The 24,948-nt window shown below is 36.0% G+C and overlaps 4 protein-coding genes across 4 annotated transcripts; all 4 read right to left on the reverse strand.

The window, feature by feature from the left end:
* Positions 1 to 4,754: 4,754 nt before the first annotated feature.
* On the reverse strand, positions 4,755 to 6,703 carry LOC107921056 (uncharacterized). Its single transcript, XM_016850911.2, has 5 exons — positions 6,563 to 6,703; positions 6,273 to 6,343; positions 6,133 to 6,195; positions 5,880 to 6,039; positions 4,755 to 4,816 (listed from the first exon to the last, which is right to left on the reverse strand). Exons 1-5 carry the CDS (start codon positions 6,567 to 6,569, stop codon positions 4,794 to 4,796), a joined length of 324 nt encoding a protein of 107 aa, XP_016706400.2. The 5' UTR covers positions 6,570 to 6,703; the 3' UTR covers positions 4,755 to 4,793.
* LOC107921055 (potassium transporter 5) lies at positions 6,413 to 9,867 on the reverse strand. Its single transcript, XM_016850910.2, has 9 exons — positions 9,619 to 9,867; positions 9,318 to 9,540; positions 8,991 to 9,239; positions 8,832 to 8,870; positions 8,497 to 8,757; positions 8,355 to 8,407; positions 8,134 to 8,248; positions 7,788 to 8,042; positions 6,413 to 7,646 (listed from the first exon to the last, which is right to left on the reverse strand). The coding sequence occupies exons 1-9, from the start codon at positions 9,808 to 9,810 to the stop codon at positions 6,583 to 6,585; spliced, it is 2,451 nt and encodes an 816-aa protein (XP_016706399.2). The 5' UTR covers positions 9,811 to 9,867; the 3' UTR covers positions 6,413 to 6,582.
* Positions 9,868 to 17,388: 7,521 nt separating this feature from the next.
* Positions 17,389 to 18,785, reverse strand: LOC107921226 (uncharacterized). The gene is made up of 5 exons (XM_016851104.2): positions 18,621 to 18,785; positions 18,419 to 18,520; positions 18,078 to 18,148; positions 17,938 to 18,000; positions 17,389 to 17,844 (listed from the first exon to the last, which is right to left on the reverse strand). Exons 1-5 carry the CDS (start codon positions 18,682 to 18,684, stop codon positions 17,554 to 17,556), a joined length of 591 nt encoding a protein of 196 aa, XP_016706593.1. The 5' UTR covers positions 18,685 to 18,785; the 3' UTR covers positions 17,389 to 17,553.
* A 2,257-nt stretch (positions 18,786 to 21,042) lies between these two features.
* LOC107921857 (probable xyloglucan endotransglucosylase/hydrolase protein 10) lies at positions 21,043 to 22,664 on the reverse strand. Its single transcript, XM_016851692.2, has 4 exons — positions 22,161 to 22,664; positions 21,968 to 22,068; positions 21,697 to 21,890; positions 21,043 to 21,605 (listed from the first exon to the last, which is right to left on the reverse strand). Exons 1-4 carry the CDS (start codon positions 22,348 to 22,350, stop codon positions 21,203 to 21,205), a joined length of 888 nt encoding a protein of 295 aa, XP_016707181.1. The 5' UTR covers positions 22,351 to 22,664; the 3' UTR covers positions 21,043 to 21,202.
* Between the last annotated feature and the right edge of the window lie 2,284 nt (positions 22,665 to 24,948).

Consider the following 24,948-nt stretch of genomic DNA (forward strand, 5'->3'; position numbering starts at 1 on the left):
AGTAGCCTTTGCTTCTATCCACTTAGAAACGTAATCAACAACTAAGAGTATATAGAAATTACCGAAAGAAGAAATTAAAAGGACCCATAAAATCAATGCCCCACACATCAAAAATTTCGCAAATATGGATGGGAGTAAGGGGCATCTCATTTCGACGGCTAAGATTACCGACTTTTTGGCATCTTTCACAGGTTTTACAGAATAAGAATGTGTCACGAAATATACTTGGCCAAAATAGTCCACACTCGAGAATTTTATGTGCGGTGCGTTTAGGTCCAAAGTGTCCCCCACATGCATAAGAATGACAAAAAGTTAAAATAGACTGTACCTCTATTTCTGCTACACACCGTCGAATTACCTGGTCGGAGCAATGCTTCCAAAGGTAAGGGTCGTCCCAAATGAAGTACCGTGCATCTTTTTTGCTCTTATCTTTTTTAGACCTTGGTAATTCCGAAGGAACAGTACCTGTAACGAGATAATTTACTATGTCTGCGTACCAAGGATGAACCGTATTTGCTGAAAATAGGTTTTCATCTGGGAAGTTGTCTTTCAATGGTGTGTCATCTACTGGAATCGATAATCGACTCAGATGGTCAGCTACTAAGTTTTCGCATCCCTTTTTATCTCGAATTTCAAAATCGATTTCTTGCAGAAGTAGAATCCACTTGATCAGTCAAGGTTTTGCCTTCTTCTTCCCTATCAGATATTTCAAAGCTGCATGATCAGAAAAGATAATTACTTTAGTTCCCAATAGGTAATATCTAAATTTATCTAAAGCAAACACAATAGCTAATAATTCTTTCTCAGTGGTTGTGTAATTGCTTTGGGTAGCATCCAAGGTTTTCGAAGCGTAGTAGATCACATGAGGCTCTTTCCCTATTCTTTGGCCAAGAACAGCTCCCACACTTCGATCACTTGCATCACACATGATTTCGAACGGGAAATTCCAATTTTGTGATTGTACTATAGGGGCGGAGACCAATTTCTGCTTCAGCGCGTCAAATGCGTCTTTACAAGTCTGGTCAAATTTAAATTCTTTATCCTTCTGTAACAGACTGCAAAGCGGCTGCACGATCTTCGAGAAGTCTTTTATGAATCATCTATAAAATCCTGCATGCCCAAGAAACGAATGAATTTCCCTCACAGATGTGGGGTTAGGTAATGAGTTAATAATATTCGTTTTTGCTTTATCGACCTCAATACCTTATGAGGAAACTATATGACCTAAAATTAATCCTTTGTCAACCATAAAGTGGCATTTTTCATAATTTAAAACAAGATTAAATTCTAGGCATCTTTGTAATATCTTAGCAAGATTATCGAGACATTCGTTAAAAGAGTTACCGTACACCGTGAAATCATTCATGAAGACTTCAATGATTTTCTTGACATAATCGGAGAATATGCTCACCATACATCTCTAAAAAGTGGTCGGAGCATTACAGAGTCCAAACGGCATTCGTCTATACGTAAACGTTCCAAAGGGGCACGTGAAAGTTATTTTGTCTTGATCCTCAGGCGCCACCGGAATTTGGAAAAATCCTGAATATCCATTGAGACAACAATAATGAGCTTACCAGCTAATCGCTCGAGCATTTGATTGATGAAGGGAAGTGGAAAGTGGTCTTTCAGGGTAGTTACGTTCAACTTCCTATAATCGATGCAAATCCTCCATCCATTTTGGACTCGGTTAAGAACTAGCTCTCTTGACAAATTTTTCACCACTGTCACACCAGCTTTTTTGGGCACGACATGAATCGGGTTAACCCAATCACTGTCGGAGATCGGGTATATCATTTCAGCATCCAACAGTTTCTGGATTTCTGATACCATTCTGACTTTTGGATCAGAGATCTGCTTTTCCCGTTCATTGTCTTGCCCATGACTTTTGTCTGGAACTGTTTCCAAAACTTTTTCGCTACGAAGAGTTATTGCACTTGCATTCTGTCGAGGATTTGGCTCTGTTTGGGAAGGTAATTTACCTTGAGATTCCAAACGATTAACTGCCATCGAGAGTTTACTAACTTGATTAGTTAACTCCTGTATTGATGCGTCTGTCCTCTATTGGTATTTTGCAGCATCGATGGCAAGTCTTTCCATAACAGCTTCTAGAGATGTGCTCGGCTTGGGTTGCGATTGCGGAGGTCTTGGTTGGTAAGATGGATTATATCGGGGGTTAGCTCCGTAATTCAGGTTGGGATAATCCTTCCACCCGGGATTGTAAGTGTTGGAGAAAGGATCATAACGTCTTTGTGGAGGTCCTAGAAAACCTCCGACAGTGTCGACATGTGCCGTTGAATTTTTGTTAAGGATTGGGCACAAATCCGCCGTATGTTCAGATGTAGTACAAATTCCACACAATTGAGTCTGATTCTTCTTTTCTGTAAGCATAGATTGAACAATATTAGTGAGCTTATCCAATTTATCTTTTAAGGATGAAACGTTTACCCTATTAACCCGTCTTTTGGGTTCTGAATTTGGCTGATACTGTTGAGAATTTACCGCCATGGTGGATATCAGTTCTCTTGCCCTTTGAGGAGTCATATTGACAAGCGCCCCTCCACTAGCAGCGTCAATCATTTTCATTTCCATAGGGAGTAAACCCTCGTAGAAATACTGAAGAAGTGATTGTTCGGTCAAACAGTGTTGAGGACAACTTGCACACAGTTTTTTTTAACGTTCCCAATAGTCGTAGAGCGATTCACTCTCCATTTGGCGAATTCCCACTATGTCTCTCCTAAGTTCAGCTGCTCGCGATGCTGGGAAAAATCTATCAAGAAAAACACGAGATAAGTCATCCCACGTTGTAATTGAACCAGGGGGTAAGTAAAATAACCATTCCCTTGCTGTATCAACTAAAGAAAAAGGAAAGGCCCGAAGTTTAATTTCATCTTTGGTTACTCCCTGTGGTTTCATGCTTGAGCAGACCATGTGGAATTCTCTCAAGTGGGTATGTGGATTCTCATTCTTCAAGCCAAGAAAAGTGGGCAAAAGGTGGATCAGGCCTGACTTCAACTCGAACGGGGTTTCTCCGGCTGGATAGTTGATGCATAACGGTGTTTGCTCGTTGGGAGCAGCGGCTAGTTGACGAATGGTTCGATTCGCCATCCTTTCTGGTTCGCCGAGGTTGTCTTCTACTTCTTTTGTTTCAGGAAGTGGCTCGGTCTCAGGATCAACCACTTCGACTTATTTCCCATATCGAATTGCCTCTGCACGAATAGCTTGTCTCAAATTTTCAATGTTGGTTTCTAAGAGCCCTTGTCCTAGCTCAACTTCTACTTTACTTGCACGTTTAAGAGCTTCTGTCTCTTTTCGTCGTGCTCGTGCTGATTTTTCGATCTCTGGGTCATATTCAAGATCTCCGGATGAATATCTGGTCATGAAGATAACTTAAACAATTATAAGTGTTGCCAGTTCCCGGCAACGGCGCCAAAACTGATGGGTGTCGAGTCCACCAATATAAACCTACGCCTAGTTTGCAATTTGAGAAGTATAGGGAGTAGGGTCGATCCCTCGGAGATTGGGTTTACTTCAAATTGTTGCTCTCTTGACCAGATTTATGTCGGGGCAGTTGTCGTGCCCAAGATATTAGGGGGGAGAATAAATTCGAAAACCTGGAACTTGAAGTAAATAAATAAAACGCGTAAAAAGTAAAAGTTGAAAATGAAATAATAAAATGCAGTTAAATAAGTTTGAAGAAAAATTAATTAGAATAAGCTTAGCCTTAGGCACGGATTTTTCCTAGTCTTTGAACCGATCCTCGAAATTAGATGAACTCCTCCTATCCAATAAGCTAGTTATAGCTACCAAGGACGCCTCGGACACCAACTCTTCCTTGTGTAAATTAGTTATGGAACGTCCAATAACTAACCCTTATCGATCGAACAACCACGACACGTTCGTGATTTAGAACTCCGACAGCTTTGCGTTCTAGAAGAGCCTAGCTCGAACCAATGTCCTCAACCTCGTGGGACATTTAAATCCGGTTACTACTTCCCTTGACGGAACCAAACAGCTATCTCCACTTGGCACGCCAATGTGTTCATAGAAAATCGATTAGAAATGTTCCTTTCAGAATTCCAACTGTACGTCTAACCACACTAAATCAAATGACGTCTTTTTGACTTAATGTTGATCTGACTTTGTGAGTTGACAAAATCATACTCTTAATCAGGAGAAATAATAAGTACTAGAATTTAGGAGTTAAATCGCTCGGGTTCGTAACTCACGAGTTTTGACGAGGCTAATTCTGGCCTAAAGCTGAAAATGGATTTAGTTGGCTAAGGTTTGAGGCATGTTGGTATTGGAATAATTAAATAAGGTAAAATGGATGAAAGGAATGGGAAGCGTGATTTAATTTGGGGGCTAAAATTTTGGTGGTGAAATAAAGTAATAAAGTGAATTAGATATTGGAGATGGAAAGAAAGTTTGAAAAGGAAATTGAAAATGGTTTAAGTGGTAACAAGCTAGAAAATTAGGAACTGAAAGTAAAGGAAACTAAAGACAACAAATAAATTTGTGAGAAAAGAGAGAATGTATTGAAAGATGAATGCTTGATATTTCAATTGATGATTAAAATGAACAAATGTAGCCTCTATTTATACTAGTGGCCTTGCTAAATTAAGAGCCAACTAGTATAGAAAATCAAGAAAAATATTCCATAATATAAAAAATATCCCAAAATAATCTCCCACTAAGTCAACAATTTCAGCTAATTATTCTTGGAAAAATTCTGCTTTGGCCCTCCTTCTTTGCTTCTTTCTTCAATCTAGCCCAATTGTTTCATTTTTCTTCTATTTAGCCCCAAATTGCATTCCTGCACAAAATTCAATAAATATGGCAAAATTAGTGGTGCATTCTCATAAATTAACCAAATTAATTACATAAAATATGTAACTTTAGCATTTAATCATTAGCTTATTGCATCAGAGGTTGGCGAGCCCAAGAGACAAAATGGCATGGGATTCGCCATTGAGAAGCGTTGATCTAGCATAAGACAATCCCACAGAAGCGAATGTTGTTTAGAGTCAGGTTTCACTAAATCGTAAGTCTAAATCCTTGGAGCTGGTGGTTGTAGGCGTCCTCTTCCACTATAACTAGCTTATTCGGTTTGGGAAGGATCATCTAAAAGTCGATGATTGAACCTAAGGCGGAACAAGACAACTGGAGGCTGGAACCTCCCATAAGAATTTTCTTTCTCTCAAATCTATTTTTAATTTCTCGAATTTTCGATTCAATATTCTTAATTCTGTTTTTATTTTATTTTTCGTTTTCAGATCCAAACCTTTAATTCTGTTTTTTTTTTTATTTTTTTTCCAGGAACGCAGGTTTTCTTGGGCAAGATTCTGCCCGGGATTTCACGGAACAAGATATTATGCAAATCCAATCCCTGAGGATTTGACCTTACTTCCCTTTTACTATTCTTTTTCATTATTTAGGATAGGATATTTTTTGTGCTTTCAACGACCGCATTATGTGCAAATAAATGTGGTCGTTATTTGAAAGCACCAAAATTTAGGAGGTTAATTAAAATAATTAATTAAGAAATTGAATTGGCTCGGCGGTTAACTAGTTTTTGCCTTTTTTAAGATATTAAGTTCAAGCTCCACTCCCCTTATTTTCTTTTCATTGGATAGTAGTCTTAGCAGGCTTTACAATTAGTCACTGTCATCATCAAATTACAATCTACATATTATCTATGGATATGTGTGATTTATAATCGTTTTACAGTAAAATATTTACGGAAGATGTAACATGTAGCGGCTATTGCCTTGAAGCTTTAGTTGAGCTTATTAGGCTCGAAGCACGCTGTTTAGCAAGGAAGATTTGCTGTGGAGAGGATAGAAAGTTGCACAAACATCATTCCTTATCATCATTACCATCATCATCGCTTTCCTCATCACTGCTATCATCTGATTCCGTTTCGCTACTACTACTGCTGCCAGCTACCATAATTGGTGGCTGATTGCCAGCAATTGCAGATTCAGCAGCAGCCAGAGCTTGAGGTATGTGAAGATCAGCTACACCTAACATCAAATCCTGTTTTACAATATGCAACCAAAACATATTAACAAACTCATATACTATTCGATGAGCACAATTCAAGAGAGAGTGATTCAATTTTAATGTTACCATTTCAATGACTTCAGAATCATTCCCATTGAGTACTTCAATATCATATGCTTGAGAATTATTCTACATTATGATAAACAAGAACATAGGTTAGAAATTAAAAAGAGTGTTCACTGATGACAAAATTGACCAAAAAAAACCTTTGCATCAAGCTCCAGCCTTTTATTAGCTTCTGCCATGACTCCCAAGAAATCTTTCACTTTCCCCAAAACTGCAATACTCAAAAAATTTCTTTTGTTTGTTTTAGCATTATATTGAAATTATAGACAAAGTCTAAATAGAAGAAAACAAAATATAAAAGGGTGTCATAAATGTGTTGTGCTTAACAACTGCGTGTGTAGCAGCATTGCAATTTTAATTTACCCGAAGCAAAGATGTATTTTATTGACAAAGCTACCACACCATACTTATATATTATATGTAAACTCACTCAGCATTTCATCAAGTCCTCTAAATCTCGTATGTCATTCCAACCCTTAGAAGTTTGGTTTGTGGTATCATCATCACTTTCTCCCCTTGCCTGAAGTTTCTCCTCAGAAAATTATAGCCATAATCCACAACCATCCTCTTTGTGTAGGAAGAATTGGGTTTAGCCATCACTTCAGCTTCTCCTAGGAGGTAAATAATTCCTTCATCCTTTGCTTTCTGAACAAATTGAATCTCTTCTTCAGCTCCCAGTATGGGTGGTGCTGGTGATACGATCCCACTCGACGAGTTATTTGATTTGGCCATATTGAATGACTGGATGGAGGCTGAGGAACGACGAGATTGGTTGAGCTGGTTCAGTGTTTCCTCCACAAAAACAGCCCTTCTACTACTTCCTTTGTCTTTGCCTTGATTTACCAGAATATTGGAGCTCTGGGGCGAGTTCTCTACAGCTACGGCCTCTCCTTCAGCCATGAAATATTCATGACGAATGAATTCCTTCAACTTCTCAACCAGTTGTTGCTCAAACTCTACAGGTGTTCCCATGAAATCCTTATAACCATATCTTACAACACAACGGAACATTCGATACTCTCTTGGTTCCACATGTCTGAAGAGAAAACGCTCCTCTGGTTTTACCTTGCTGATTGGAAGTTTCTTAATGGAGACAAAGACTAGAACTGAATGGATAGAAGGAATGCTGGAAATGAAATGAGGAAATATGGGAGGTATGCCTTGAACCAACTCTGAGTACAAAAGGCCGATTCCTGGTGCCCGGTTTATCTTTGGATCTTCCACCAGTTGCTTAATGTATTCCTTTGAAACTTTATTGTTGAGCTCAAATTCGTATCTTTTTTGGTGCACGTAGTGCCATATTCCCATGATTGTCATTAGGATAAGTGAGAAGACCAGTGGAAGGTAGCCACCTTCAACGAATTTATACAAGACTGAAGAGAGATATATGGTCTCTATAGTGCCGAAGAACACACAGAAGAGAGCAATCCATAGTATGTTTGTCTTCCATATAACAAGCATGATAAGAGTAACCATACATGTTGTGATCACCATTACAGCTACAACAGCAATTCCTGTAAACCCAAGAGAAATGAAGTGTTATCCTTGATATTAATTTCACTTAACTACAATTCGTATACCCAAATAAACTTCAGAATAAAATTTTAAATTTTGCATTTCAAATTTGTTGAAATTTGGGTTACGAGCTTAATTACCATATGCGTGACCGATGTTTACTGCGGTTCTGAACCCAACAGTGACTGCAACACAGGCAATCATGAGCATGTAGTTGACTTCTGGTATATAAACCTGCCCCTCATACTCAGTGGAGGTGTGGACCACCTTAACTCTTGGAAAACATCCCAGTGTTAACGACTGAGAGATAATTGAAAATGCTCCTGATATCATAGCTTGGCTTGCAATAATGGAAGCAGCTACAGCTACCACAAATGTTGGCCAATAGAGTGGATCTACATAATATCCAAATAAATTACATTGTTCATCACAAAACTTGTTTTCGAAGCATCCCTTTTGATACTCGTCTTAACAAAAGATGTTTACCTGGAATAGATTTGTAGAAAGTGTCCCCAACGTGTTCAGGGTGTTTTGTGAGGTAGGCAGCTTGGCCACAATATACAGTAAGTAAAGAAGGCAAGGTAATAGTGGAGAAACTAATCTGCAGATCCATGCACAAACAAACAAATTTTGAATAATATATATGTATAAAAGTTTCCTATCAAACCATCCTATTTTCCACTGGTTGCATGAAGTAAATAACTTACTTGAACTGCTCGAACACTGAAGTGACCCAGATCAGCAAACATAGCCTCGGTTCCTATTGTCAAATGTCCATACAATTTAGACATAAAAGGGAAGAGTATCAAAATAACAAAAAGATACAAAGTAAAAGCTAGAAGCACTCACCTGTAATGCAAAGTACTACTTCTCCAAGTGATATCCACCCGTTCTTACCGCGTCTTTTGAAGTAACCCACTATATACAACGGATTAAACGCACGTAATACACCCCAACCATATGTGAAGAGGTTGTACAAACCACTACCACTTAGCAAGGTAAACCATAGGCATATGATTGGGGCAAATGAATATCCCAATTTGTCGGTTCCAAATCGTTGAACGCAGAACAGGATGACCAGAATTACCACAGAAATTCCCACCACAGCGTCTGAATATTATTCAATCATTTTACGTCAATACGTGTATTTATGCAAAAAATGGTTGAAGAAGTAAGAGTTATACCTTGCCCCAAGGAATCGATGCCACCAACCGCAGAAAGAACTGTGGAAAAGAAGCAATATTATATTAATGTAAATGAGTTATAAGTAAAAGGTTAATAAACTCACTGTCTTGATTGAATCAATGGTAGTGACAAATTGTGAGCAGATATGTAGGGAATACCTGAGATAGATGGGGTCAAAACCCCATCACCTATAACCATTGAAGTCGCAAGGATAGTGACCACGAAAATAGCAAGTTTGGCTTTTAAACTGTTCTCCATCTTTCCTCTAATTTTATATGCTCGATTCAACTGGCTAGATGGAGTGTCCAACTGGTAGTTAGACAGCTCTCTATCCTCCGGTTGTTGATTCGGAAGTAAGCTCAGTTTCACATGTCGGCACAACAAAGAATACAGCGCAAACGTTCCACCTGATCAATCATATATATTAACTATGGTAGATAGCGCTGACCGCGTAGCTAGGTAGGAATAACTCTATTTAATTTCACCTTCACCGTTGTCATTGGCTCTCAAGACGAGGAATGCATACTTGAAAAAAGGGATTAGAACTATGGAGTAGATGATGAGGGAAAGAACCGCAATAAGGTTATCTTGGTGACCAATACCGTCAGTGAAAGTACTGGCGTATACATAAAGCGGAGATGTTCCAATATCTCCGTATATCACTCCAATAGACTGAAATGCTAAACTCAACGTCCTCATCCAATCCACCTGTCCAAAATTACATAAAGTAAGCTAAAGCTTGTAGGTTTAGGCAATAAATAAATGAGTGTAGTCCGGAGCGACAACCTTGGAATGGGGGGACTTGGTTGAAGAAAATGAAAGTCTGCCAGCCTCCAAATTGAGAGAATCCACACGGCGCAGCTTGGCCCACGAGAACTTTCGTTCTGTTAGTCGGTTTTTATCAGCTTCTGCTGCTGCCATCTCTATCTCCTCACCTTTCTCCACATTCTCGGCCATACATGCTTTGTTCTCTTCCATAAGTTGCGATGACGGTGAGAAATGAAGTGAAGGGTTGGCAATTTATTTATAGGCATTTAGTTCAAACGATCTGGATTTAGAATTTGATTTATGAATGAATGGCATAATGCAACATGTGAACAGCATTAATAATTCACATCTGTAAAAGAATTTATTTATAAAGAAAAAACTTAAATGGGGATTTTAATTTCTATTTATACCTTGATTTCCATCTTGGAATAGAAGTTCATTTGGAGTTTTTCTCTTTAGCATTTCTTTTCTGGAATATTTTATTATTTTAACATTAAATAATAAATTATTTTGGTTAAGAAAAGTAAAACTACCGTTTAATAATGCAATAATGTTAAAGTTAGTTTCCATGCAACAAGTTCAACTACACAGGTGGCCAGGCAGCAAAAGGCACAACATGCAGTCGAGCCTAGCTGTGCAGCAACTGAAGCATAATGCTGCTGTTTGGTTTGTTTTATTTAGTTACTTTTTAATCCTCTTGTAATCTAGTTCATTTTGAACTTAGTGGGTAAATTTTTTATGTTGATTGACTGAAAGATCAGCAAAGCAACAGGTACAAGTTAATCTAGCAAGTTTCAATGCAAATTAGTGGTGTTAGGTGGTTGATTAGGTGATAGCTTGTTTGTTTTCCCAAGTTGACTGATATATGTAATGGTTTAATGCCTTATTTTGTTGTTAATGAAAAATTTCAGCTTATTTTTCATTCAAACTCTCTCCATTTTTCCTTTGCTTTTATTCTGTTTTACTTGAAAACCATTTTTCTGCTTTTGTTTCTTCACCAAGCTACGAGGCTTGCTGCTCAAGGAAGCCTAAACCAGCTTGCTTATTGTCCTTTGCACCAACAATTGGTATCTAGAGCTTTTGTCTTAGAGGACCTGTTGCAACAAAACCAAAAATCTGAATGGCTTCTTCAGGATTTTCTCCAGCAGCCCCACTAGTCTTCAATGGGGAAAGTTTTCACCTTTGGATGGTTAAAATGAGGACTTACCTGCATACCTTTGATCTGTGGGAAGTTGTAAACACCGATGCTGAGCCAGCACCACTGAGGACCAATCCCAGAGTGGCTCAGATCAGACAACATGCTGATGAGAGGACCAAGAGGCACAAAGCCATGTCCTGTATTCAAAATAGTGTCTCAGATGTCATTTTCACCAGAATTATGGCTTGTGAGACACCAAAGCAAGCCTGAGACAAGCTCAAGGAGGAGTTTCAAGGCACAAAGAGGACAAGGCAGCAGCAGCTGTTGAATTTGAGAAGAGACTTTGAAAACTTAAAGATGAGGGAAGAAGAAACTGTGAAGCAGTATGCAAATAGGATCATGGCAGTGGTTAACAGCATAAGGCTCATTGGTGAGCAGTTTGATGAAGCAATGATAGTAGAGAAAGTCCTTTCTACCTTACCTGAAAGGTATAAGGCAAAGATATCCTCTTTAGAGGATTCAAGAGACCTTGCTAGCATCTCTTTGACTGAGCTAATTAACACCTTCTATGCTCAGGAGCAAAGAAGAGCTAGTAGAGTTGAAGACCATCAAGAATGTGCTTTTCAAGCCAAAGCCAGAGAGGCCTCGAGCACCAATGCCAAAAAAGGCAAAAAGTTCTGGAAAAATAGGCCTAAGCCTGATGTTGCAAGGATTAGTAACCAACCCTGCAGGCACTGCAAGAGGCTTGGTCATCCAGAAGAAAGATACTGGTTTAGATCAGATGCACTATGCCAACATTGCAAGAAGAGAGGGCATGTTGAAAGGGTCTGCAAAAACAAAGGCAAGCCTAAGCAGATTCACTCACAACAGAAAAATGAAGAGGTTTGAGTGGCTAAAGACAGTAGTGACCATGAAGAACAGGTCTTTACTGTGTCCTGCTCATTAGATGATAAAAAGTGCTCAAAAGGCTGGCTATTAGACAGTGGTTGTACTAATCACATGTCACCAGATGCATCCATCTTTAAAACTCTGGACAAAAGCTGCAAAACCAAAGTAAAGGTTGGTAATGGTCAGTTCATAAAGGCTGAAGGAAAGGGGGATGTGTTGATATGTACTTCCACAGGTGCCAAAGTAATCTCAAATGTGCTATTAATGCTTGAGATTGACAGAAACATTCTCAGCATTGCTCAACTGCTTGAGAAAGGTTATTCAGTTGTGTTCAAGGGCAAACAATGCCAGATTGCTGATCCAAGTGGATCAAGCCTCATGATAGTCACTATGACTGGTAAATGCTTTGAAGTCCATTGGCCAAGTGACTCAAAGTCAGCCTACATAGCCTCTACTGATGATTTCAAGCTTTGGCACCAAAGGCTTGGACATGCTAACTTTAAATCAATGGCTCAGATGATCAGTGAAGATTTGGCAGAAAACTTCACCAACTCAGTGGAAAATGATGAAGTTTGTGAGGTATGCTAGCTAGGAAAACAAGCAAGACTCCCATTTCCTGCAAATAAAGCATGGAGAGCCTCAGAAAGGTTACAGCTGATCAACACTGATGTCTGTGGTCCAATGAAGACTGAATCACTCAATGGAAACAGGTATTTCATTATTTTCATTGATGATTGTTCAAGATATTGTTGGATTTTCTTTTTGAAACATAAGTCTGAAATAGCTCAAGTATTTATGAAGTTCAAAGCAGCAGTTGAAACAGAAACATGATGCAAATTAAAATGCATAAGATTTGACAATGGGACTGAGTATACCTCAGCTCAGTTCCAAGCTTACTGTGATGAAGGAGGCATTAAACATCAGCTGACCAATGTCTACTCACCTCAGCAGAATGAGGTTAGTGAAAGAAAAAATAGAAGCTTGATGAATATGGCCAGGTGTGTTCTATTTGAGAAGAATTTACCCAAAACCATGTGGGCTGAGGCAGTAAATATTGCAGTCTATCTTCAGAACAGGCTCCCAACTAAGGCACTTGCTCACAAGACACCTTTTGAAGCATAGTTCGGATTCAAGCCATCATTGGCTTACTTGAAAGTCTTTGGTTGTCTGTGATATGCTCAAATACCAGCTGTGAAGAGAGATAAGCTGTCAAAAAGGGCTCAACCAGGCATCCTAATAGGCTATAGTTCAGTCAAGAAAGGCTACAGGATTCTAAATCCTTCAACAAACAAAATTCAGGTGAGCAGAGATATGGTATTTGATGAAAAGAGGTGTTGGAATTAGAAAAGAAATGAGCCAGAAGCTATTCCAGAAGAGCTAATGGCTGATCAGACTGAACCTGATCAGTTTGGTCCTCAAATGGACATTGATGATGTGCCTGTCAGAGGCACAAGACTCTTGGATGAAATTTATGAGAGGGCACAAGTTGCTACAGTTGAACCAAGCAGTTTTGAAGAAGCAGAGGCAGATGAAGGTTGGAAGCAGGCTATGGTTGATGAAATCAACATGATTCAGAAGAATCAAACATGGGAGCTGGTTGAAAAGCCTGCTAAAAAGAAGACCATTGGAGTAAAATGGGTCTATCGAGCCAAACAGAATGCTGATGGCAGTCTGAACAAGCTGAAAGCTAGGCTTATTGTTAAAGGCTTCAGCCAAAGGTATGGTCTAGACTACATGGAGACTTTTACACTAGTAGCTAGGCTTGAAATAGTCAGAATGTTAGTTTCTTTGGCTGCACAAAACCTATGGACCATTCATCAGTTAGATGTGAAGTAAGCATTTCTTAATGGATTCCTAGAAGAAGAAATTTACATTGACAAGCCTCCGGATTTGTTGTTTCTGGGAAGGAACAAATGGTGTACAGGCTTAAAAAGGCCTTATATGGCTTGAAGCAAGCTCCTAAAGCCTGGTATGCTCGAATTGACTCCTATTTGCTCAGTTTGGGATTTGAGAGAAGTGTTAGTGAACCAACACTTTATGTCAAGAAGAATCAAGCTGAAACACAGCTCATCTTATCCCTTTATGTTGATGATCTCTTGGTGACAGGAGGAGACAAGAATATGCTGGTTGACTTCAAGAACAAAATGATAAAGATGTTTGAAATGTCTGATTTAGGCAAAATGAATTACTTCCTTGGAATGGAGGTGATGCAAACTGAAAAAGAAATCTTTCTCAGTCAGAGATCCTTTGCTATGGAGATTCTAGATAAGTTTTCTATGAAGAACTGCAAGCCAACTAGCACACCGATGGCTGTTGGGATGAAACTATCGAGACAAGGAATTGGTGAGCCAGTTTGTGAGACAATGTATAAAATCCTTATTGGTAACCTGCTGTATTTGACAGCAACCAGGCCCGATATCATGTTTGCTATTAGTGTGCTGTCAAGATTTATGAATTATTGCAATGACCAGCACTTTCAAGCAACTAAAAGAGTCATGAGGTACATCAAAGGCACCATTGGCCATGGTGTGTTGTTCAAAAGGGTTGAAAGCTTGAGGCTAACAGGCTATGCTGACAGTGACTGGGCTGGTTCGTGTGATGATATGAAAAGCACTTCTGGATATGCTTTTAGCCTTGGCTCAAGCATGTTTTGTTGGAGTTCAAAGAAGCAAAACCTTGTAGCATAGTCAACAGCAGAAGCTGAATATGTTGCTGCTGCAGGTGCAGTAAATCAAGCCATATCGCTTAGAAAAATCCTAGTTGACTTAAACTAACATCAAGAAGGGGCAACAGAGATTTACTATGATAACAAGTCTGCTGTTGCAATTGCAAAGCAATTGCAAAGAATCCTGTTTTCCATGGTAGAACGAAGCACTTTAATATCAAGCTACATGTTATAAGGGAAATGGAGCAAGCTCATGAAATAGAGTTGATTCATTGCAATTCTGAAGAGCAAATTGCAGATATTTTCACCAAGGCACTCAATATGTCAAGGTTCATAAAATTGAGGAAGCAGCTACGAGTTACAAGCATGGAAACTAAGGAGGAGTGTTGAAGTTAGTTTCCATGCAATAAGTTGAACTACAAAGGTGGTCATGCAGCAGAAGGCACAACATGCAGTCGAGCCTAGCTATGCAGCAATTGAAGCATAATGCTGCTATTTTGTTTGTTTTATTTAGTTACTTTTTAATCCTCTTGTAATCTAGTTCATTTTGAACTTAGTAGGTAAATTTTTTATGTTGATTGACTGAAAGATCAGCAAAGCAACATGTACAAGTTAATCTAGCAAGTTTCAATGCAAATTAGTGGTGTTAAGAGGTTGATTAGGTGATAGCTTGTTTGTTTTCCCAAGTTGACTGATACATGTAATGGCTTAATGCCTTATTTTGTTGTTAATGAAAAATTTCAGCCTGTTTTTCGTTCAAACTCTCTCCATTTTTCCTTTGCTTTTATTCTGTTTTACTTGAAAACCATTTTTTTGCTTTTGTTTCTTCACCAAGCTACGAGGCTTGCTGCTTAAGGAAGCCTAAACCAGATTGCTTACTGTCCTTTGCACCAACAAATAAGATAATATAAAATAAGTTGGTACTATCTTTTGAATTTACAAAAGAATTTATTTATATCCATGTAAATTTAATATGATTTCATGATTAGTGTTGTACATCAGTTGAATTTATCATAAACGTGTTTAAATATTAATCATATATAAAATTATATCGATATAAATAGATTTCTTTTCAATAAAATAAATTTTTGTCAGATAAAATTAGTAAAACTCAATAATATATTGCTGATGTATGCTAAGTCTAAAATAAAAATATGATAAATTAATGTCACTCTATTTTGTTTTTCCTTCTCTTTCCAAATCAATGTACAACGTTAGACATATTATTTTAATAAATTAGTGTTGGAAGGGGTGATCCTACATATGTCCTACGTTGTACCAGGTAAGTGCTCCCGCCCCTCCTCAGCCCCTCTTTGGCTAGTATATGGGCAGCTACCATCTGTCTGATCAGGTATAACTCTTCCTTCTTCAACTATTTTTTGCCTGCATAAAATTAAACACGTATCGACGTAAAAATGGTTGAATAATAGTCAGACGTTGTGGTGAGAGTTTCTGTGGTAATTTTGGTCATCCTATTCTGCGTTCAACGATTTGGAACTGACAAATTGGGATATTCATTTGCCCCAATCATATGCCTGTGGTTTAACTTGCTAAGTGGTATTTTTTTGTATGGTTAGGGTGTATTCCGTGTGTTTAATCCGTTGTGTATAGTGGATTACTTCAAAAGACGCGGTAAGAACGGGTGGATATCACTTGGAGGAGTTGTACTTTGCATTACCGGTGAGTGCTTCAAGCTTTTACTTTATATCCTTTTGTTATTTTGATGCCCTTCCCTTTTATATGTAAATTGTATGGACATTTGGTAATAGAAACCGAGGCTATGTTTGCTGATCTGGGTTACTTCAGTGTTCGAGCAGTTCAAGTAAGTTATTTACTTCATGCAACCGGTGGAAAATAGGATGGTTTGATTGGAAACATTTGTTTGTTTGTGCATGAACATCTTTACCCGACTCTTCATTACCATTTTTATGGCACCTTATTTCCTTTTCTCAGTGATCAATAGTTTGCATTTGCAGCATTTTATTTTTTTTCTTAATATATGTTATAAATTTCTATATTTTTGTAAATTTTTTTATTTACATTTTAGATTTTAAAATCCAAGTCTAACTATTAACACTGTTAAAATTATTTTATCAAATTCAGATTTATTATAAAATTATTTTTTTTAATTACATAATTAACAAGTGAGTATTGTTTTTACTTTAAAATGTCGCATTAACAGATTTAACAAAATAAAAAAAAAACAGTGTTAATAACTAAATTTAAAATGACTAAATTTTTTAAAATAAAAATACAAAAGCTAAATGTCAATTTTATGAAGAATATAAAGACTGATGGTATAATTTTACCTTTTATTTTTCAAATTTGGGAAAAAAAATACTCAATGCTTGATACAGAAAATGATAATAATTTAGTTCAATTGTTATTCACGCCAAACTCAATTATTATTGTCTTTTCTAGTCATTTTTTATTTATAGGGTGGAAGTATTGTATGCACTTTCCAACAGTAGAAGTGTACAGGTGAGTGCTTCCAGCTTTTACTTTATATCTTTTTGTTATTTTGATACCCTTCCCTTTTATGTCTAAATTGTATGGACATTTCACAGTAATGATGCCTATTTTATCCAGCATATGCCAATAAATTTGTGAATGTGATCAAAGTCCAAGTGAATATAGTAGTCTTAGCAGGCTTTACAATTAGTCACTGTCATCATCAAACTACAATCTACATATTATCTATGGATATGTATGATTTATAATCGTTTTACAGTAAATTATTTACGGAAGTTGTAACATGTAGTGGCCATTGCCTTGATGCTTTAGTTGAGCTTATTGGGCTCGAAGCACGCAGTTTAGCAAGGAAGATTTGCCGTGGAGAGGATAGAAAGTTGCACAAACATCATTCCTTTTTTTTACAAATCACCGTCTATATCGTATGCACCCAAAGAATAAAAAAGTTGGAGTTTAGTTTAACGTTAATTTTATCAAATTAATTGTCTCAAGATATTTGAAACATCTCCATCCATTTCACTTGTTCAACTAAATCTGGTTTCTGAGAATTCTACAAATGCTGCACCAGATGTTCACTACTGATTTTAGCATTGGAAATTGAGGGTGATTGCTTTAAAACTGGAAGTTGGCACCAATTTAACTTGCATCTCAATGATTCACTTTGCGGTCAAAATTTAATACAAGGACAACAACACTAGCAGGAAACTTCAACAGGTCTTTTGAGATTCTTCGGAATATGATGGTTCAGAAATTTTTACATTACTTCTTGACCAATCAAAAAATATTGTTTTCAAGAGAGCTCAACTATCCTCGTCCGCTTCTTTGATCGACTTTTCCCCGTTGCTTCACGGACAGCATCCTCTTTGACCGTGTTGGATGTTTCATGTTCGGTTGGACAAGATGTTTCCTTATCATCATTACCATCATCATCGCTTTCCTCATCACTGCTATCATCTGATTCCGTTTCGCTACTACTACTGTTGCCAGCTACCATAATTGGTGGCTGATTGCCAGCAATTGCAGATTCAGCAGCAGCCAGAGCTTGAGGTGTGTGAAGATCAGCTACACCTAACATCAAATCCTGTTTTACAATATGCAACCAAAACATATTAACAAACTCATATACTATTCGATGAGCACAATTCAAGAGAGAGTGATTCAATTTTAATGTTACCATTTCAATGACTTCAGAATCATTCCCATTGAGTACTTCAATATCATATGCTTGAGAATTATTCTACATTATGATAAACAAGAACATAGGTTAGAAATTAAAAAGAGTGTTCACTGATGACAAAATTGACCAAAAAAAACCTTTGCATCAAGCTCCAGCCTTTTATTAGCTTCTGCCATGACTCCCAAGAAATCTTTCACTTTCCCCAAAACTGCAATACTCAAAAGAAGATTTCAGCACAAAGCAGAAGCTTCCATATTCTAATGCCAATGAAACACGTAATTATCTCTAAACAAGCTGGACCTCTCATAATTCTGCCTACAATTCAAAGTTTTCTTTAACAGCCCGAAACAATGATCATGATTCCATTCCCAAATCACATACTATCAGTTTCAGATTCTTTAAAAGCTATATATATGTTTAGCATAAAAAATGGTACAAAATAACTACTTCAAAAAAAGAAAGATGGAAGAAAGTTTACCTTGGCTTTTAGGAAAAGGAGTGAAGGGGGGTTTCTTGGAAGGATCAGGTTCATGAGTTTGAGATTCCGAGTCCTTTTTCTTACAAACAAGTAGAGCGGATTCTGTTGAACATGTAAAACCCTCAAACACTCTCACACAGATAATGAAATTTCAATGGCTAGAAAACAAAGTTAGCATAAATTTAGATAGGAGCTTAGTTACCTAAGGGTGAAGAAGAGGATTTATGGTGTTCAAACCGTAGAAGATCTTTGCTTGAGCTTCCCATCTCTATATTTCGTTGAGAAACAACTGGTTCCTTGCTCCGTCGGCAGCCTATAGGGTTTATGTAAACTAGAGTTTGAGCTTCTGTTACTTTTGTTCTCTTTAAACATGACCAAAGAAGTGGGAAGTGTTTTGGGCTTTATCCACTTTTATTAAATGGACCAGCCCTAAGCCTTTTTCAGGTTGGGCTTAAACTCCCTTCTAATTTATTTACTGTGATGCTCCTTTCATTCGGTTTTAAAAACTTTAACTTTTTGGTGTATAAAATAGGATAAACTCTCTAATTAGTTAATTAACTTTTTTTTATTTTTTATTTTAGTCATTAATCTATGAAATTTTTTCAATTTAATCACTAAACTATCCAAATTTATTTTTACTGTTAAGTTTGAAACAACTAAAAGATGTTATAAACTAAAAGAATGGCCACTCAATTATGAGAATGTTTATCCAACTATAAAAATTTTCTAATTTAGTCATCATGTCGTTAAGTTGATAACGAAAGTTTAAAGTGAATTTTTTATTGGTCTAATAATAAATTTAGCCCTTCAATATTTATATTTTCTATCAATTTAATCTTAATTCTAAAAATCAATAAATTTAACCCTCAATATTTACCACATTTATCAATTTAATCCTAATTATTGGCTTTTTTTTTCTCTCTCTCTCTACTTATTCTTTTATGCTCTTAGCCAGTGTTATTCAATGCAGGAAAATTTAAAAGTTTCCAGTCTCCTATACCAGAAAGATCTTAAGTTATCGATAAAATTTTTTTAACACTTTAGACTAAACGATGCTTATCTAACACTAAAAATTTCAAAGATTTTTAGTTTTCGATGATAAAAGATCATAAATTATTGGAAAGTTTTTTATATATAATTTTTTATGTTAAAATAGTGGTTCTCTAATGCTCAAAAACCATGGTGGTCGGTTCCATACCGGTTCTGGTCATATCAATCGGTTCATACCGTTCCAATGCTAAACCGAAACAACCAACACTCTTTTTTGTGCCAATGAAAATTCTAGTCCATATCAGTTGCACTAGCTTCTTTCAATCTATTCCGATCACACTAGTTGAAACATGATGCACCAGTCGATGCATAAATAATATAAAAATATATTATAAAAATATATATTTTTTAATTGTTTACTATCGTGTTAAAGATTTAATTGGGATGTGACCAATCAAAAAAGACTTTATCGAAATGTAAAAATTAAAAAAAAAATTATGGACATACTTTCACATTTAATAGATAATAATATATAACAATAAAAACCGCTCACCCGATATCAAAGAAAAAATCTCCACTCGCCATTCAGCTTCTTTTATAAATAGAGAGCAATTAAATCTCTAAAATTTGATGATTGGTTTTTATTATTAATTTTGGATTTATTTAAATGATATATTTTTTATTTTTTGAGATTTGAGTCATTTATATAATTGATGAATATTTTATATTTAAAATTTATTTAGTATCATCCATTTGATATTTGTAAATATATTTATATACATATATTAAATATTTTTTAAAAAATATTGATAAATTCAAAATGATACACCGAAGTAAACTAGTACCGATACATACCAATTCCAATAGGAAAACAATGCGTCCACTAATGCGGTACTGACTCCCTTGTCAAAAACTCAAATATTACTATTATAAAAAAATCATTGAAAAAACTAGTAAGAAATTATTATCAAATACTAGTAATGTTTAGGACTATGTTTATTTATTTCTTTAGAGTTCATATTAAACTAATACAACGTATAAGTATTGAATGGCAAAATTTGTTATTAGGTCAATAAAAAAAATTCACGTCAAACTTCTATTATCAACTTAATAGAATGGTAATTAAAAAATCTAATTTCGAAAATTTTAGTGACATCGAAAAATTTTTATAGTTGGGTGACCAAAATAAAAATATTTTCATAGTTAGGTGACCATTCATATAGTTTATAACAATCACATCGTCCAACCATTTCAGACTTAATCACATAATGACAAAAAAATTGAATTCGGATAATTTAGTGATCAAATTGAAAATTTTCATAATTCGGTGACGAAAATAGAAACACGAGAAAAATTCAGTGACTAATTAAGTAGTTTACCTAGTAAAATATCATGGTGTTGATATGCCTGCAAAGGGCGAAAAAGCCCAAGAATTTGCATTTTACCCGTTGCTGAATGCATAAGAAAAGGCCGAATGTTGAATTAAGATAATTGTTCATCGACATTTTACCATTTAAATGATTTGTTGCATTTACTGCAGGGAATCTGGCTAGAAACTTGACCAATATATTGAACATTGTCAGCCCAGTGGGGACAGCTAGTGCATAAAAAGTTCCAGTACCTTACTTTCAATCTACTGATAAAGATGATGTTAAGCATTGAAGCCCTAGGCTTGGAGGCTGGAAAAGTTTCTATACATACTAACAGTTCATTAGAGTATAAGTATCATGAAAGAAAAATCTGCAACAATTAAAGCCAATGAACCGATTTGAAAACTATCTATTACATTTTGTATTAGTACTTGGGAAGGAAGCATTCCTTGGGAAGATTATTTTGGAATCTTTGGTTATCTTGGCAATAATCATAAACCATGTGGTACTTCCTCACCCATTTGAACCATCTCTTCTGTACCCTGGTTAGAGTGCTAAAACTGCGTTTGTTCCACCAGTTGGCTGAGCTATCTGCCCTACAAAACCTTGGATTTCCTTTCCAAACACAGGCATCAATGGTGTAATTCTTGAATGAAGCTATGAAAGGACTCTTTGACCAATCAATTTTGTCTAATCCCCCGCGTGTCGCCCAGCTGTCCCCATTCCATAGGCTGGTTTTTATGCTCATTGGCTGCCACCTAGGATATGCCACTCCCTTGTCTGCATGGTTTCTATATAATCTAATAGGAATTGAATCTATCATAAACCTGAAATACAGATGAACATAATATCATCGGTGATGATTGATGAAACAAAGTACAAAAATATGTGTTATCTTCTAAAGGACAACCAACTTACACAATTTGATGAAGATTCCATAGTATGGAATATGTATGGAAGTCCTCTGTTGGATCAAACCATAAATAAATCCTCTCTTCACGGTTGTCGAAACCATCAACATAGATATTTGTTTGCACTATATATGGCTGGCCACTCACATTGCCAAGAAACTCAAAATCTATCTCATCTCGATTAGGTTGATCCGATGCCAACTGCAATGTCAAAGCAATTTGGTTTATTGAATTACACAATAAATTAGAAACACTGAAATGAAGGGGAAATTGCTTACATAGTAGGCCAACACTATCCCTGCTGAGTTCCCTGGCACTAGTTTAATTTGCATGTCTATTTGACCAAATAAGAACATTTGGGTTGATGCAAAACCAGATCCTGTATCAAGTACAACAAATGTATAAGTATATGAAAACCAAAAAGAAAAAAAAAATGAAAGAATAGGAAGTTGTCTCTTGTTGCCATCATACCAGATACTTGATCAAGTTTCAGGCTTCTTTCCCTGCCATTAGATGAAGTGTTTACATGATCAGGAGCCCACATCACGAAGAAGTCTTTGTTGAAATCTCCGATGGAAACAACCGAAGCTACTGAAACTTGAAAGACATTCAAGATAAGAAGGCTGATAACTAAGGCCCTGCATTTCAAACAGTTATTCATGGCTCTATTGACCCAAGGCTACAATATGGAAAGACAGGTTGTTGCATTGTATATATATATTGCATGGGATTATACAACAAAAGTATAAACAGGGAGGCAATGTTTGGTGGAATATCTTTCGGAGGAAGCAAAGAGGAATGTGAGGCTATTAGAATGTTGCAAGATGAGTTCTTAAAGGGATTGTTGTTTAAATTTCTATTAGAATGTGCTGTGAGCAGTGTAAAAATTAACTTTTCTTTCTAGTGACTCAATAAATTACTTGTATACCAAGGTTTATCCATATTCTCTAAGACTACCAATTAACCTGTTCCCCCCCCCCCTTTGGTGAATCATTGGATATAAACTAGAGCATTGCGGTCATTTAGGTAAAAGTAGTAAGCTTTGGGAAAACCCTCAGGCCTTCTTAACAAGAACCTTTTCAGCTGTTTTATCCTTAGCAGAAGAAAGTTTAGGAAGATAAAGAAACTGACAAAGAAATTTGCTTTCTTTCTCCTGGGTTTTTCTATTTGAAATAACTTTGTCTTTCAAGATACCTTTTTTTTTTTTGTAGCACACATGCAAAGACTTTTGACTTTGGATTTTATTCCTTACCTTCTTTTGTTGGGTGTATATGGTTTAATTATTCCTGTGGATTATCTTCAAAGCAAATTTAACCAAAGCAGAACATAAGAAAAATCATTAATATTACTACGAGCTTATTGATCCAGTAAGTTTTTTTTGTTATTGTTGTTGTTAATATTGTCTTTGAGAAGATTTGGCATCATAAATTTCAAATGCTTTATTTGTTGGCTAACTCAACCGTTCCTTAAACCCGAATTCAAATGATGGCATGTTTACAATAAATCACCCAATTACCACACCCACTTTTCACATCTCCCAGGGCAGAAGAAGACCATGTACAAAATACCCTTCTTTTCACCTGTCCAGTAGCAGATGAATTCCAATCAAGTAATTAAAGTGGCCATTACCGCCTCAGCCACCTCAAGGCGAGGTGACTTCAATCAGACGAGCGGTTTGTGTGCTTTTCAGGTGCCTTTTTTGCAAAGTCGGGCGCAAAAAAAGCGCATTTCACTATAGAGCCATTCCATTATCTTTATTTGTTTTTTTTTTTTACTTTTAAAAGAAAAATATAATAAAATATAACAAGTGACTTTTTTAATTAATTATTCACAAAATTTTATTATATAAAAACCTAGTTAACTCTTAAAAGTTAAGAATTTTGGGGAGAAGATAAGGAAATTTAAAGCTAGATTCTAATGCTGATATTTAATTTCGTTTTTATTGTGTTTTATTTTACAATACATTAAGTAATTTAATAAATTTAAACTACTGAAGAATGTTTTAAATTTATATATTGAATTATATTTGTTGAGTAATATTTCTCATGTTGTATTAAATGAAATACAGGGGATATTTATACATAATTTTTACTATTACTACTATTACAAATCACAATAGGGCTCATTGTTTTGCCATGGCCTTTGGGCCAAGGGTACTGACATTCCCTGTCCCTGGTGTTGGCATTCTCTAAACCTCATTTGGTTTATTGGATGCTTGTCTGTAAAGCACTCGATTCTTTCTGACCCTAGGACTGACTCTCCCAACAAACCTCACACCTGCCAGTCACGAGGGGAGGTCCTCTTCGCAGACATGGCTAGCGACCTCATCTCTACGAGGTTTATGCAAGCTCCCTCTTGCGACGTTGTTTGCGCGAGGCTTACGCAAGCTTTCCCACGCAAGCTATCTTTGCGAACATCTTGCATTCCTGTGAGGTCCTCAGCTGACTATACCTGTAGGCGAACATTCATCTTCCGGGTCGGGTTTATCCGGGTCGAAGGTCCAGATCCTATCGGTCATTTGGACAATTGGTTTCCAAATCCTAACAATATTATAATTTATCTTTCTTTTACTAATTAATTAATATTTATTAACTATATGTATCACTTACATATGTTTTTATATGCATATTACATTTATATTTATATACTTGCTGCTAGATTTACTGAGACAATTGATTTTTTTTGCACCTTGCACCTCAAGTTATATAGATGTCTTAGTTCCTGAAGCTTTTGACAACATTAATGTATACATAAAATTTTGATCTTAATTTAATTGTACACATTTACATAAATGAATATGTACAATATTTCTTATATTGGATTAATATAATTATTTGTGTGTGCAATATATCAACGTAAAGTTGTGCTAATTCAACAATGTTAGTGATTTCTGAAAATTAAATCAAATAAAAAAATTGAACAAAAATAAAGTTCATATATGATATTGCACATTGGATCAAAGTATGTATAGTTTTGATGTTTATCCATATTAAAAATTATAATATTTGAGATTAATTTTTTATTTTAAAAAAATTAAAATTAAAATTTTATTATCAATATAATCATTGATTTTATTTAAGCTAATTTTTATATACAACTCTATTTCCAAAAAGTTATTTGCGTTTTTTAATATGAAAACTTATTTCCTATAACAAAATGTACTTATATATTATTTTCCACCTAATACAAAAAAATATAAACAACATTTTCTATAAATTATTTTCCTTTAAACAAAAACACTCTAAAATTGATAACCGAT

This window comes from Gossypium hirsutum, chromosome D01 (genome assembly GCF_007990345.1).
Source record: "Gossypium hirsutum isolate 1008001.06 chromosome D01, Gossypium_hirsutum_v2.1, whole genome shotgun sequence".
Taxonomy (NCBI): Eukaryota; Viridiplantae; Streptophyta; class Magnoliopsida; order Malvales; family Malvaceae; genus Gossypium; species Gossypium hirsutum.